General features: G+C 52.0%; 1 protein-coding gene across 1 annotated transcript in view; it reads right to left on the bottom strand.

The window, feature by feature from the left end:
• The window catches only part of LOC144950934 (tudor domain-containing protein 3-like), a 261,619-nt gene that overhangs the window by 225,467 nt on the left and 23,265 nt on the right, over window positions 1-12,887 (bottom strand). Inside the window, exon 3 of the mRNA XM_078881115.1 lies at window positions 12,634-12,699. Within this exon, the coding sequence (XP_078737241.1) occupies window positions 12,634-12,699 (66 nt within the window). The remainder of the gene's footprint in view (window positions 1-12,633; window positions 12,700-12,887) is intronic.

Raw genomic sequence — 12,887 nt, 5'->3', positions numbered from 1 at the left:
CCTGACAGGTGCTGGTATCGACCCTGGCAGGTGCTGGTATCGACCCTGGCAGGTGCTGGTATCGATCCTGGCAGGTGCTGGTATCGACCCTGACAGGTGCTGGTATCGATCCTGGAAGCTGCTGGTATCGACCCTGGCAGGTGCTGGTATCGACGCTGGCAGGTACGACGGACTGCAATGACCATGGCCTCAGCTTGGAACTCACCGCCCTCCGGTTAGCGAGACGGTGGCTCTCTGGACACGGCGTCACCGGCACGAGACAGGCGAAGGGCTCGAAGTCCCGCACGAGAATGAAACCGAGACCCACGCGCCTTTGCCCACTTCACTCGTCCGTCAACAAAAACGACGACGACAGCCGCCGTTCGTCAGCAAGCAGGTGCCAGCGTCACCACGGCGCTCGTGCCAGGCTAGGTGCGGTCCGACGACAACCGAGCTGCTGGCAGGGGGTCACGGGACAATTGGCCAGAACAGGAGGTGTCTTAATAATTACCAATACCCCCTTCCAACCCAGCTTAAATATACGCTCCAAGCATGGTGCTGTTTCATTCAGACGCTGTCTCCCCGACAGACCTGTTCTTCACCTGAGGACGGCTGCTTGCGTTGTGGCCGAAACGTCGTGAGAATTAGTTTAATATGTTTTATTTTTATTATTTTATTACTTCCCTTCTACGTGACTTTACCGAAAGAACCAAGAAGATGAATCCCTGCAGTCACGAAAGCTTTAAATCGAAATTTTATTATGTTTTATTTTTATTATTTTATTATTTCCACTCTACGTGACTTTACCGAAAGAAAGAACCAAGAAGATGAATCCCTGCAGTCACGAAAGCTTTACATCGAAGCCTCCCACTCGTTCGCCACCGCCGTTGTCAACGTAAGCCTGGAATCTTCTCCAGGTGGTCCAGAGCCCCCCCCCCTCCCCCCCCCGGGGAGGCGAATTTATCGTGGTTTTGTTGTTGCAAATTCTCACAAGCTTTCACGTTTCTTAGTTTGTTTGGAAGCGCCACGTACACGTATCTACGCATATCGAGGCTCAAAACCTGCTTGGCTCCTGGGATCGGGCGCTTTCCTGGCGGCGTGCATACGAACGGCGCAGCCGTGCATTTGACGGATCACAGCGGCAAACTAAATTACATCCCAAGACCAGACTAACAACGCGAGACATTTTTATCGGGGCCGGCTCAAGGCTACGATTAAAGCGGAGAACGGCTCGGAGAATTAATGGCGGCGTTGGTGGCGGAGGTGCCCCGTGACTGATACGACACATCCCCCCCCCCGACCCCCCCTCCTTCGACGCCAGCGGCTTCGAGACGTCAAAATTCACCGGAGAAACGTCGATCAGCTCGCGACGCCCCGAGAGAGACGCTCTTCGCCCCCCTACCCTGCCCCCCGTGCCCCAGAAGTCGCAACCGGGTACCCGATAGCCGTACCCTACCCGATATACGGCTACCGTGAGTCACTGGTGAGTCACCGTTTGTCACTCATTTCCCAACGTCTTGTCTCTTCTCACAATTCAAGTTCCTAGAATCAACCCACCCGCGCCTGCAACGTGGCTTCATCCCAGAGGTCGCAATCGGGTACCCGATACTCGTACCCTACCCGATACCTGGCCGGGTACGGGTAGGGTACGGCCGGGTAGGGGTACCCGTTTGCGACCCTGGTGTGGCCGGGTACGGGTACGGGTAAGGAATCAAAACCCGTTTGCGACCTCTGCCATTCCCCCCACGCCCCCTCCCCGCCACCGTCCACCACACGAATACGAAATTCCAAATTCAACAAAATCCTCCGGCCGCGCTCTTCAACGCAGGGCGCAACCGCTCGGCGCTTCCCCCCCCCCCCGAAGTAAAAACGAAATGGGAAAAAGAAAAGAAAAGATCAAGCGCTCGCCCGTCGCTACTTCAACGTGCGCGCGAGAGGTGGAAACCTGTTTCCGCTCGGTTGCCCGGGGTCCAGGCCGGATCGCCTACCGAGGCCTGCGCAGTTCGTGCGCGCGCATAGAGAGCCCGGATTCACCGTGCCGTGGCGTTACGCACGCACGCCCGGCGGCTTTGGTGGAGCAATTAAATCCCGGGGCCAGATGGCACCGCGATGAAGAGTGCTGCGCCAACAAGAGAGAAGGCGAGCGCGAATCGTGTCGTGGGTGCGTTCCCGACCATGACGCCTGCTGTATATTTGCCTTCTTCTTGGTTCTTTCGGTAAAGTCACGTAGAAGGGAAGTAATAAAATAATAAAAATAAAACGTAATAAAATTTCGATTTAAAGCTTTCGTGACTGCAGGGATTCATCTTCTTGGTTCTTTCGGTAAAGTCACCACGTAGAAGGGAAGTAATCAAATAATAGAAATAAAACATAATAAAATTATTCTCACGACGTTTCGGCTACAACGCAAGCAGCCGTCCTCAGGTGAAGAATGAGACACTGCCAAGCTAGGAGCTTATATATAAGCTGGGTTGGAGGGGGGAAGAAGAAGAGCGCCTTAACAAAAAGAATGTGCATATCAAGAGGAATTTAGCATATTCATGGGAAATGCGTAGGAGGTGGGCGGGGGGGTTTCAAAGTCATTAAATGCGTTTGGTATTACCTTAGAGTCGCAGCATCTCTTCAGAAAGGTGAGAGACTCGATTAGCTGAGCCTTCTTATCACGGAGCTTGTTGAAGGATCTCAAAGTTTTGTGGAATCCCTCCCCGTAGAGGCGGTTAAATTTCGATTTAAAGCTTTCGTGACTGCAGGGATTCATATTATTGGTTCCTTCGGTAAAGTCACGTAGAAGGGAAGTAATAAAATAATAAAAATAAAACATAATAAAATAATAAAAATATTTGCCGTTTGTATGTTTTTCCTCCCCACAGTCGTGTGGATTTTTTTCTCGGAGTCCTCCGGTTTTTCCTCCCTCCGCCTTCAGAAGCATGCGCTTCAAAGGTATTTGGCTGCTAAAGATTGCCACGTGATAAGCCGCTTCTCGTTGGGCTATCGTTTGCGGCCAGATCGCTTCCTGGAAAACAGCTACATCGCTCAACGGGCCTTTCCTGGTAAAATAAAAAAAATTAACCCGTAAAAACAAAGTTTTTCACTATAAATCCTTCATATGCGTGGCATCGGGGCGTCTAGAGTCCTCTCGTCCTCTGGCTTGAGATGGCTGCCACCTATGGGTCAGATGATTGCCTGCCACCATTAAGCACACCCTCGCCACTCCGTCCTCTGCCCAAGCCCACTTCGCGTTATTAGCGGTCAATACGGAGTCTTCGACATGCCCGTGTGCTCCAATCCTTTCATTCCTCTCCCCGCCATCCGCGCTAATTCCCAGCAAGCCGAGTCACGGAACTCGTCATCTGCGGCCCCATTCCCTCGGCTCGACAAATGCGCACGCGCGGAGATAACCGTCTTGCGCGACGCGTCCCACAGAGAAACGCGGCGGCTTTCTATCCCTTTAATCTCGACGAAGCGTGGCGAGTGTTCGTTGGGTTTCACTTGCTTCGCGGACACAACGGTGAAAAGAAAATTTTAAATATGTATTTCACCAGGTAAGGCCCACTGAGCTATGTAAACTATTTTTCGGGAAGTAACAACAGGTTCCACACTGCCCACCAGGGAGTATGTGTCTGTCTGTCGTGCACGAATGCGCTGTCCAAGCAAGTTCCTGCCTGCCCACTCCGAAGGAGCGTGTTTCAGGACACATTTACACATTTATGTACAATTCCTTTTCTGGCTCCGCACACTTACCCTTGGGTGGGGCAACCCAGGCACAGGATTACCACCTTCTCACATTGACATGCTAATCTCTCACATTTACATTTACGTACTAATTCCTTTTCAACCTCCGCACGCTTACCATTGGGTTGAGCCCACCAAAATACGATATGAACTCTTGTTGCAGCAGCTCTTTCTCCTACGTCAGCAGCTCTCCTGCTGTGTCTGTTCCAGCCGGTGACGGTCGCTTGTGATGCGATCGAAACGTCGTGATTTTATTTATTTTATTTCATACCTACCGAAAGAAACAAAGAGTATTTTTCAGGAGCGACCTGGCCACAAATGGCAACTCATCACCGTGTGGAAATTTACAGCGGTAGCCAAATAATCTCAACGCGTGACGCTTATTGTAAATGTGGTGGGGGAAAAAAACCGGAGGACCCGGAGAAAAATCCACGCGACCACGGGGAGAGAAACATGTAAACTCCGAATATACAGCAGGCATCGTCAGGGTCGTGATCGAACCCACGACATCCTGCACACCAGGCGAGGTAGATAACATCTCCTAGCCACCATGGTGATGATGAGAGAGAGAGACACGCAAACTCCGAATATAAAGCAGGCATCATCAGGGTCGTGATCGAACCCACGACCTTCTGTATACCAGGCGAGGTAGTTAACATTTCCTAGCCACTGTGGTGATGATGAGAGAGAGAGACACGCAAACTCCAAATATACAGCAGGCGTCGTCAGGGTCATGATCGAACCCACGACCTCCTGTATAACAGGCGAGGTAGATAACATCTCCTAGCCACCATGGTGATGATGAGAGAGAGAGACACGCAAACTCTGAATATAAAGCAGGCATCATCAGGGTCGTGATCGAACCCACGACCTTCTGTGTACCAGGCGAGGTAGTTAACATCTCCTAGCCACCGTGGTGATGATGAGAGAGAGAGACACAAACTCAAAATATACAGCAGGCGTCATCAGGGTCGCGATCGAACCCACGACATCCTGCACACCAGGCGAGGTAGTTAACATCTCCTAGCCACTGTGGTGATGATGAGAGAGAGAGACACGCAAACTCCGAATATAAAGCAGGCATCATCAGGGTCGTGATCGAACCCACGACCTTCTGTGTACCAGGCGAGGTAGTTAACATCTCCTAGCCACCGTGATGATGATGAGAGAGAGAGAGAGACACGCAAACTCCAAATATACAGCAGGCATCGTCAGGGTCGGGATCGAACCCACGACCTCCTGCATACCAGGCGAGGTAGTTAACATCTCCTAGCCACCGTGATGATGATGAGAGAGAGAGAGAGAGACACGCAAACTCCAAATATACAGCAGGTGTCAGGGTCGGGATCGAACCCACGACCTTCTGTATACCAGGCGAGGTAGTTAACATCTCCTAGCCACCGTGATGATGATGAGAGAGAGAGAGAGAGACACGCAAACTCCAAATATACAGCAGGTGTCAGGGTCGGGATCGAACCCACGACCTCCTGTATACCAGGCGAGGTAGTTAACATCTCCTAGCCACCGTGGTGATGATGAGAGAGAGAGAGACACGCAAACTCCAAATATACAGCAGGCATCGTCAGGGTCATGATCGAACCCACGACATTCTGTATACCAGGCGAGGTAGTTAACATCTCCTAGCCACCGTGATGATGATGAGAGAGAGAGAGACACGCAAACTTCAAATATACAGCAGGCATCGTCAGGGTCGGCATCGAACCCACGACCTCCTGTATACCAGACGAGGTAGTTATCATCTCATAGCCACCGTGGTGATGATGAGAGAGAGACACGCAAACTCCAAATATACAGCAGGCATCGCCAGGGTCGGGATCGAACCCACGACCTCCTCCATATCAGGGGAGGTAGTTCACATCTCGCCAGAGGCTCCCTGTCCAGCGCCGCACACCAAAGCTGCACCCCGAGCTCACGTCAAGCCCAGCTTCAAGCGGTGGGGGGATTAGCACGCTTGGCTACGCACGGTGCGAAAGATGTCCAACATGCACACGTACGTACAAACGCACGTTCAAATAGCAGCAGAGAGCGGACCCTCCCGGCTACGACATTCATTCATCATTCCATCAGCAGCCCTGTGGCCGAGTTATTATTCAGGACGATTTTGAATTATTCATAATTTTTCAGGAGGCCGAGTGCGTTAGACATCGTCTGCAAGTATGCCCCTTGCAGCGCTACAGCATATAAATTAAAAAGTTAGAGATATTATTTTTTCCCTCTCGAAGCCTTTTCATGAGCAATTGCCTTCTCTCGCCGAGTTTAAATGCAGCATCTCTCTCGCTCGAACCCGCATTGAAGCCACCACATCCGCACACCCCTCTGCACGTTGCGTTTATGGGTCACAGCGAGCGCGGCAAATCACGCGGTTTTTTTTTTCCCCCTTCGTAATATTCCACTAAAAGCTACTTTCGCTAAGCGGAACCCCTTGTTGTTCTTTGGAACACGTAACAGTCCGATGCTTTCGGTACTTTTACAAGGGCACTTGCCATTTATTTATTTCACGACGGACGCTTGTTCGTTCGGGCGGGGGGGGGGGGAGATGCGCGGTGAGAGGGAAGAGGGAGGGCAGGAGGGGAGGGCAGAAGGGGGGGGGCAAGGGGGGGGGGGCAGGGGGGGGGGTCAAGAAGGGGGGGCAAGGGGTGGGGGCGCCCTGCCTTTACAACGACCCCCTTAGCCGCGAAGAGGAGACCAAGCCGACGAGCGCCCTCACCTCCCCGCCCCCCGCACATTGACGGCCACGACGCCGGCGAGAGATTTCAAACGACGCCGTGCCGACCGCGTGCCGTCTGTCGTCACGTGACCGGGGGGGGGGAGGGGGGGGGGGGGGGGGGCACGCGAACTCCGGCGGCTCACCGCAGAAGGAAACGGCCCCCCGGCTGCGGTTGTACACGTCGCGATTTAGAGCGTCACAGCGCACGGCGTTCTTATCTCAGAACTTTACGCAGAACCCTCTCCGCCCCCCGCCTCTCTCTCTTTCTCGCGCTTCACTCCGTCTCTTTTCTAACTCGACTGATTTAACCCCCGACCCGCCCGTCCGCCCGTCCGCCCGTCCGTCCGCCTGTCCGTCCGCCCCCCTTTTGTCTTCCGCTTACAAGGGAATGTAAAAGCCGTCTGCAGCACAGCTGCCTGGACGGAGCGTGTGGGGGGGGGGGGGTCACGACCTCCAGAGGCTGCCCCCTCAAAGTGGGCAGGGGCTGCCACGGACCGGCAACGCAGAAAAGCTCGTCTCCCCCCCCCCCGCTCCACCCCGCCAGGCCGCCTAGAAGCCTCTCTCGACGGACGCGACGGCTTTGAATACCGCTGGACGGTTTTACTTAACTTGACCCCGTTGTTCGTCGTGGTCAAATCGTGTAATCAAAAGTTAGTCGACTTCCTGTTGTCCAATCGATTTCACATTTTTGCCCACGTGCTCAGATCCGGTGACACAATGCGTGCCCCGTATCAAAATCGGCATCAATTAATCAAACACATTCCTGCGGAGGGAGCTGGTAGGAACGTTGGGTTGCTCGGTCAATGGCCAGGGTCAACAGCGGCGTGGTGTATTCCGCAAATATGCCCGACTGTGAGGGCGGGCACAAGCCGGCGTGAGTAGGTTAAACGTTGAGTTTTATAAGGGCACCACGGGGTGACCAGCCCCTCCCCACCCAGCCACTCCCCTCCCACCCCTCCCCACCCAGCCCCACCCTCCACACCCAGCCCCTCCCCACCCTCCCCTCCCCTCCCAGCCCCCACACTCAGCCCCACCCTCCCCACCCAGGCCCTCCCCACCCTCCCCTCCCCATCCAGCCCCTCCCCACCCAGCCCCACCCCTCCCACTCCCCACCCAGCCCCACCCTCCCCACCCAGCCCTCCCCAACCAGCCCCTCCCCACCCTCCCCACCCAGCCCCACCCTCCCCACCCAGCCCCACCCAGCCCCTCCCCACCCAGCCCCACCCTCCCCACCCAGCCCCGCCCCTCCCACCCCCACCCAGCCCCACCCTCCCCTCCCCACCCTCCCCTCCCCACCCAGCCCCACCCAGCCCCTCCCTCCCCACCCAGCCCTTCCCTGCACGACGGACGGACGGACGGACACAATAATCCCCTGTGGGCTGGTGGAACCAGTGGGTTCCTACCAATATTAGTTGGCTCTTTTAAAGCAATTAACATTTTGTATGGACGGCTTATTTATTACATATTTATTTGGGTAGGTTTCAGTTTCATTCATGAGGTATAACCCTGTGAGCCATGCGACTCTTGACTCAATCGCAACAAAACAAAAACACGAACAAGAAACATCTTATAGTGACTGCACGCCAGAGGTCGCAACCGGGTACCCGATACCCGTACCCTACCCGATACCCGGCTACTACTACCCGGCCGGGTACGGGTACGCGTTTGCGACCCTGGTACGGCCGGGTACAGGTACGGGTAGACCGTGAGTCACTGGTGAGTAAGCGTTTGTCACTCATTTCCCAACGTCTTGTCTCTTCTCACAATTCAAGATCCTAGAACCAACTCACCCGCGCCTGCAACATGGCTTCATCCCAGAGGTCGCAATCAGGTACCCGATACCCGTACCCTACCCGTACCCGGCCGGGTACGGGTAGGGTACGGGTACGGCCGGGTACGGGTACCCGTTTGCGACCCTGGTGCGGCCGGGTACGGGTAAGGAATCAAAACCCGTTTGCGACCTCTGCGTCACGCAACAGAAAAATCCGGGAAAAAACAGCAAAGTCTTCCGGAAAAAAACACCGTATTTCAACGCTGTGTGTAAAAATCCCTGTGGGATGCAAGTCACGTCAACAACGCCGCGTCTCCCTAAACTCTGGAATCGCCTTTCCCAAGAAGCAGGCGCCATGTTGTGGTCAAACCTTGCAATCAACATGTCGTCCACTCCCCATTGTCAAATCGAGTTCTTTACTTTTCAGTGCACTCTAAAAATAAAACCGTTATATTCTTGGTTCTTTCGGTAAAGTCACGTAGAAGGGAAATAATAAAGTAATAAAAATATATAAAACAATTAAATTCTCACGACGTTTCGACTGCAAAACAAGCAAATCATCAGGTGTGAAATCCACAGCAAGAACATTTTCTTGCTGTGGATTTCACACCTGATTTTTTTTATTTATTTCCCTTCTACGTGACTTTGCCGAAAGAACTAAGAATATGAATCCCTGCAGTCACGAAAGCTTTAAATCAAATATGTTTTACAGTTTGGACTCGGGGACAAAATGTATTTGAATCTAGATTTGAAGTTTTCGTGACTGCAGGGATCCATATTCTTTGGTTCTTTCGGTAAAGTCACGTAGAAGGGAAATAATAAAATAATAAAAATATAAAACAATAAAATTCTCACGACGTTTCGACTGCAACACAAGCAATCGTCATCAGGTGCGAAATCCACGGCAAGAAAATTTGAAAAAAGTGGCGGTTTTTTCTTAACGGTCAGCACCACGGACAGCGATTTGGCAGTTGGTCAGATGGACGAGTCCATCTATGTTCGGAAGTTTTTTTGTTCCTGCTGCTCTCGCTGCAAAGGAGACGTGGTCGACATATAGAGCCAGTCGCTCGGTCAGCGATGTTTAACTGCTTCCAACGAAAACCATCGGTAACTAAAAGGCGTCGTTTAAACGAATATAACAAGTTTAACACGTAGGTTTGAAGTGTTCGTGACTGCAGGGATCCATACCCTTTGGTTCTTTCGGTAAAGTCACGTAGGTAAGAAAAATAAAATTAAAATAAATAAATTAAATCACGACGTTTCGGGCGCCACACAAGCGTCCGTCGTCAGCTGGGACAACCACAGCAAGAAACAGCTGCTGTACTTCAGCAATTGAGCTATCATCTGTGTGCCGGTCCCCACCTAAAATAAGTATAACCCGTAAAAACTATAAATCCTTTATATGCGTGGCAGCGAACTTAATATAAAGGATTTAAAAATATATTCGCCTGTGGAGGACGCGGGGATCGATCCCGCGACCTTTGGCATGGGAAGCGAGGGCGCTACCAACTGCGCTACTCCGCCACGGCCTGTGGAGGGGTTACGCTCTGGGCTCTTACACTCTGACGTTCAGCCAAAGCCATGAATGAGTTCTATTTGAATATATGTAAAATACATTTTTTTTTGCCTAAAAAGTGTAAAATTTTGGGAATTTTTTTTCACGAACATTAATTGTCTCGCACAACGAGTCTGTGTGCAAAATGTCAGCTCGATTGGATCACGGGAAGTGGGTTAAAAAACGACCGAAAGATTTGCACGGTCGTAAGCAAGCAAGCACGCAAGCAAGCACGCAAGCAAGCAAGCATGCGAACTTAATATTAAGGATTTAAAAATAAAAACTTGCAGCTGCGACCATTTTTTAAAGTTCACTTGCTTGCTTGCTTGCGCGCTTACGACCGTGCAAATCTTTCGGTCGTTTTTTAACCCACTTCCCGTGATCCAATCGAGCTGACATTTTGCACACAGACTCGTTGTGCGTGACAATTTATTTTCGTGAAAAATTTTTCCCAAAATTTTCCACTTTTAGGAAAAAAAAAATTCATATTTAATTTAAAACACCAATGTGATAAAAAAAGAAACTCTTACTCAAGAAAAACATAAATGAATAATAAAATAAAACCGATGCCACGCATATAAAGGATTTATAGTGAAAAACTTTGTTTTTACGGGTTAATTTTTGTGGGTTCCGGCAATTCGAATGATCATTTTGTACGAGCGGCGTTTAGAGAGATAATTGAATGTGTTTTGTCGCCAGGGGCGAGAGGCACTGGGTGGTCCGTCGAGTGGTCAGCGGTGAGAAGAAAAAGATGACAAAGAAGATGAACAGGAGGAGGAAAAAGAAGTTCAAGTTGAAGTTCATGTATTAGGTATAGCCCTGTGAGCCATTCGGCTCTTGAATCGGGTGCAAACGCAACAAACAAAAAACTAAAACATGAACAAAAAAACATCTTAAAGTGAATATGTGACTAAGTGCAAACAGAAAATCCAGGAAAAAAAAACAGCAAAAATTCCAGAAAAAAATCACCGTACACCAACGCTGTGTGCAAAAATCCCAGTGGGATGCAAGTCAAACAACAACAACAACAACAACCACAAGACAACTTGGATCAAGGCCATCAGTCTAACTCCATACTACAACAAACAAACATGTCCAAACCAAAAAACATTTTCGAAATCACCAAAATAAAGCCGGAAGAAGAATAAGATGACCGACGAAAGGGGATTGATCATTTTGACTCGGAGTAACCGACCCTGTTGGCTGACGTTACTAGGCACGAGTTAAAAAAAAAACCTAAACCCCACTCCATGATTACCCTAACGATCACCCACGCATTGAAGCGCGCAAATAAAAAGAAAAACACAGTGGAACGGCACCCGGGCGAATAAATTACATCAAAGGTGGAGGTGAACCTTGATGGCGGCGGGGGAGGGGAGAGGCCCTCGCCAATCAAACGCGCAAGCGTCTTCGAAGGCAGCGGCGAGTGACTGTCTCCTAAGCAAAATTACAAAGAAACCCGCCCTGACCCTAACCCTCACGCCACGCCACGCACTGCTCCCCCGCCCCTCTCACCTCCCACACCCCGTCCACTCTCACCCTGCTCACACCCCTCTCTCTCCCCACCACCATCTCCCCCTGACGCGTCTCGCAACCCACGTCTCTCCCCTGGCCTCTCTGCACGTGAATTTCAACTGCCCCCACCACCCCAAACCCCGCCACCAAAAGCTCACCGTGCCACACTCACTCGTCCAAGCTGACTCTCATGCCATCACCCTAACCCAGCGTTCTTCAAATGCCATCATCGTCGTAATCAACCCGGTGAGCTTCCGGTCAACACAGCAGTAGCAACCGACCCATCCCACCCTCACTCCTCACTCCCCAATCACCGGAGTGTAAATTGGCAATAGCCTTGACAAGGCCCACTTCGCCGAGTGAGAAATCACGACGCATGCCATCATCGTCGACGTGACGACCATCGACCATCGATCTCCCGGTCTCCAGCGGGACAACCGATCCACCGTGCTCTCACTCTTCACCCATCCAGCGGAGTGAATTAATGCGGCAGCCTGCACAAGCCCCGCTGTGCCGAGTGAGAAATCACGGCAAACGCCATCATCATCGACCCGGTGACCACTAAACATCAATCAACGATCTTCCGCTCTCCACAGCAACAGCAACCGATTCATCCACCCTCACCGCTCAGCCATCCACCGAAGCGGAAGATGGTAGAAGCCTTGACAAGGCCCAATGTGCCGAGTGAGAAGTCACGGCAAATGCCATCATCATCGACCCAGCGACCAGGAAACATCGATCAACGATCTCCAGATTTCCAACACGACAACAACTGACCCAACTCACTCCTCACCCTCACTTCTCACCCATCCACCGGAGTGATTTCATGCAGCAGGCTTGATAAGGCCCAATGTGCCGCAGTGAGAAATCACGGCAAACGCCATAATCATCGACCTGGCGACCACCGACCATCGATCAACGATCTTACGGTCTCCACAGCAACAGCAACCGATTCATCCACCCTCACCGCTCAGCCATCCACCGAAGCGGAAGATGGTAGAAGCCTTGACAAGGCCCCACTGTGCCGAGTGAGAAATCACTGCAAACGCCATAATCATCGACCCGGCGACCACCGACCATCGATCAACGATCTTCCGGTCTCCACAGCAACAGCAACCGATTCATCCACCCTCACCGCTCAGCCATCCACCGAAGTGGAAGATGGTAGAAGCCTTGACAAGGCCCCACTGTGCCGCAGTGAGAAGTCATGGCAAACGCCACCATCGTCGACTGACGCGACAACAACTCGCTCACCCTGTAACCCAAGCTCACTTCCTGCCTGCACAGAGCCGTGCTCCTGCCTGCACACGGGAGCTGTGGTGGCCTTGGTGGGGGAGAGGGGGGGGGTCTCACCTTGTCCACCTTTCCCCGCGTGATCTCCTCCGGCAGGAACTTGTCCCCGATGGTGCGCAGATCGCCCTGGGAAAAGCGCGGAGGGCAACACTGAGCCTGACGTTCACCGTCGAGCGGCCGGGCGACGGTTCTCAACCAGTTCACGGAGCGCGCAGGCTTCGGCGTGTATACCGTGCAGGAAACATTTTAAATGTGTGGGTTGAGGGGGGGAGCACGTCAGCGCCACGAAAGAAGTTCAATGTACATACAACACC

Source organism: Lampetra fluviatilis, chromosome 60 (assembly GCF_964198595.1).
Source record: "Lampetra fluviatilis chromosome 60, kcLamFluv1.1, whole genome shotgun sequence".
Taxonomy (NCBI): Eukaryota; Metazoa; Chordata; class Hyperoartia; order Petromyzontiformes; family Petromyzontidae; genus Lampetra; species Lampetra fluviatilis.
This window is presented reverse-complemented; position numbering and strand designations above follow the sequence as displayed.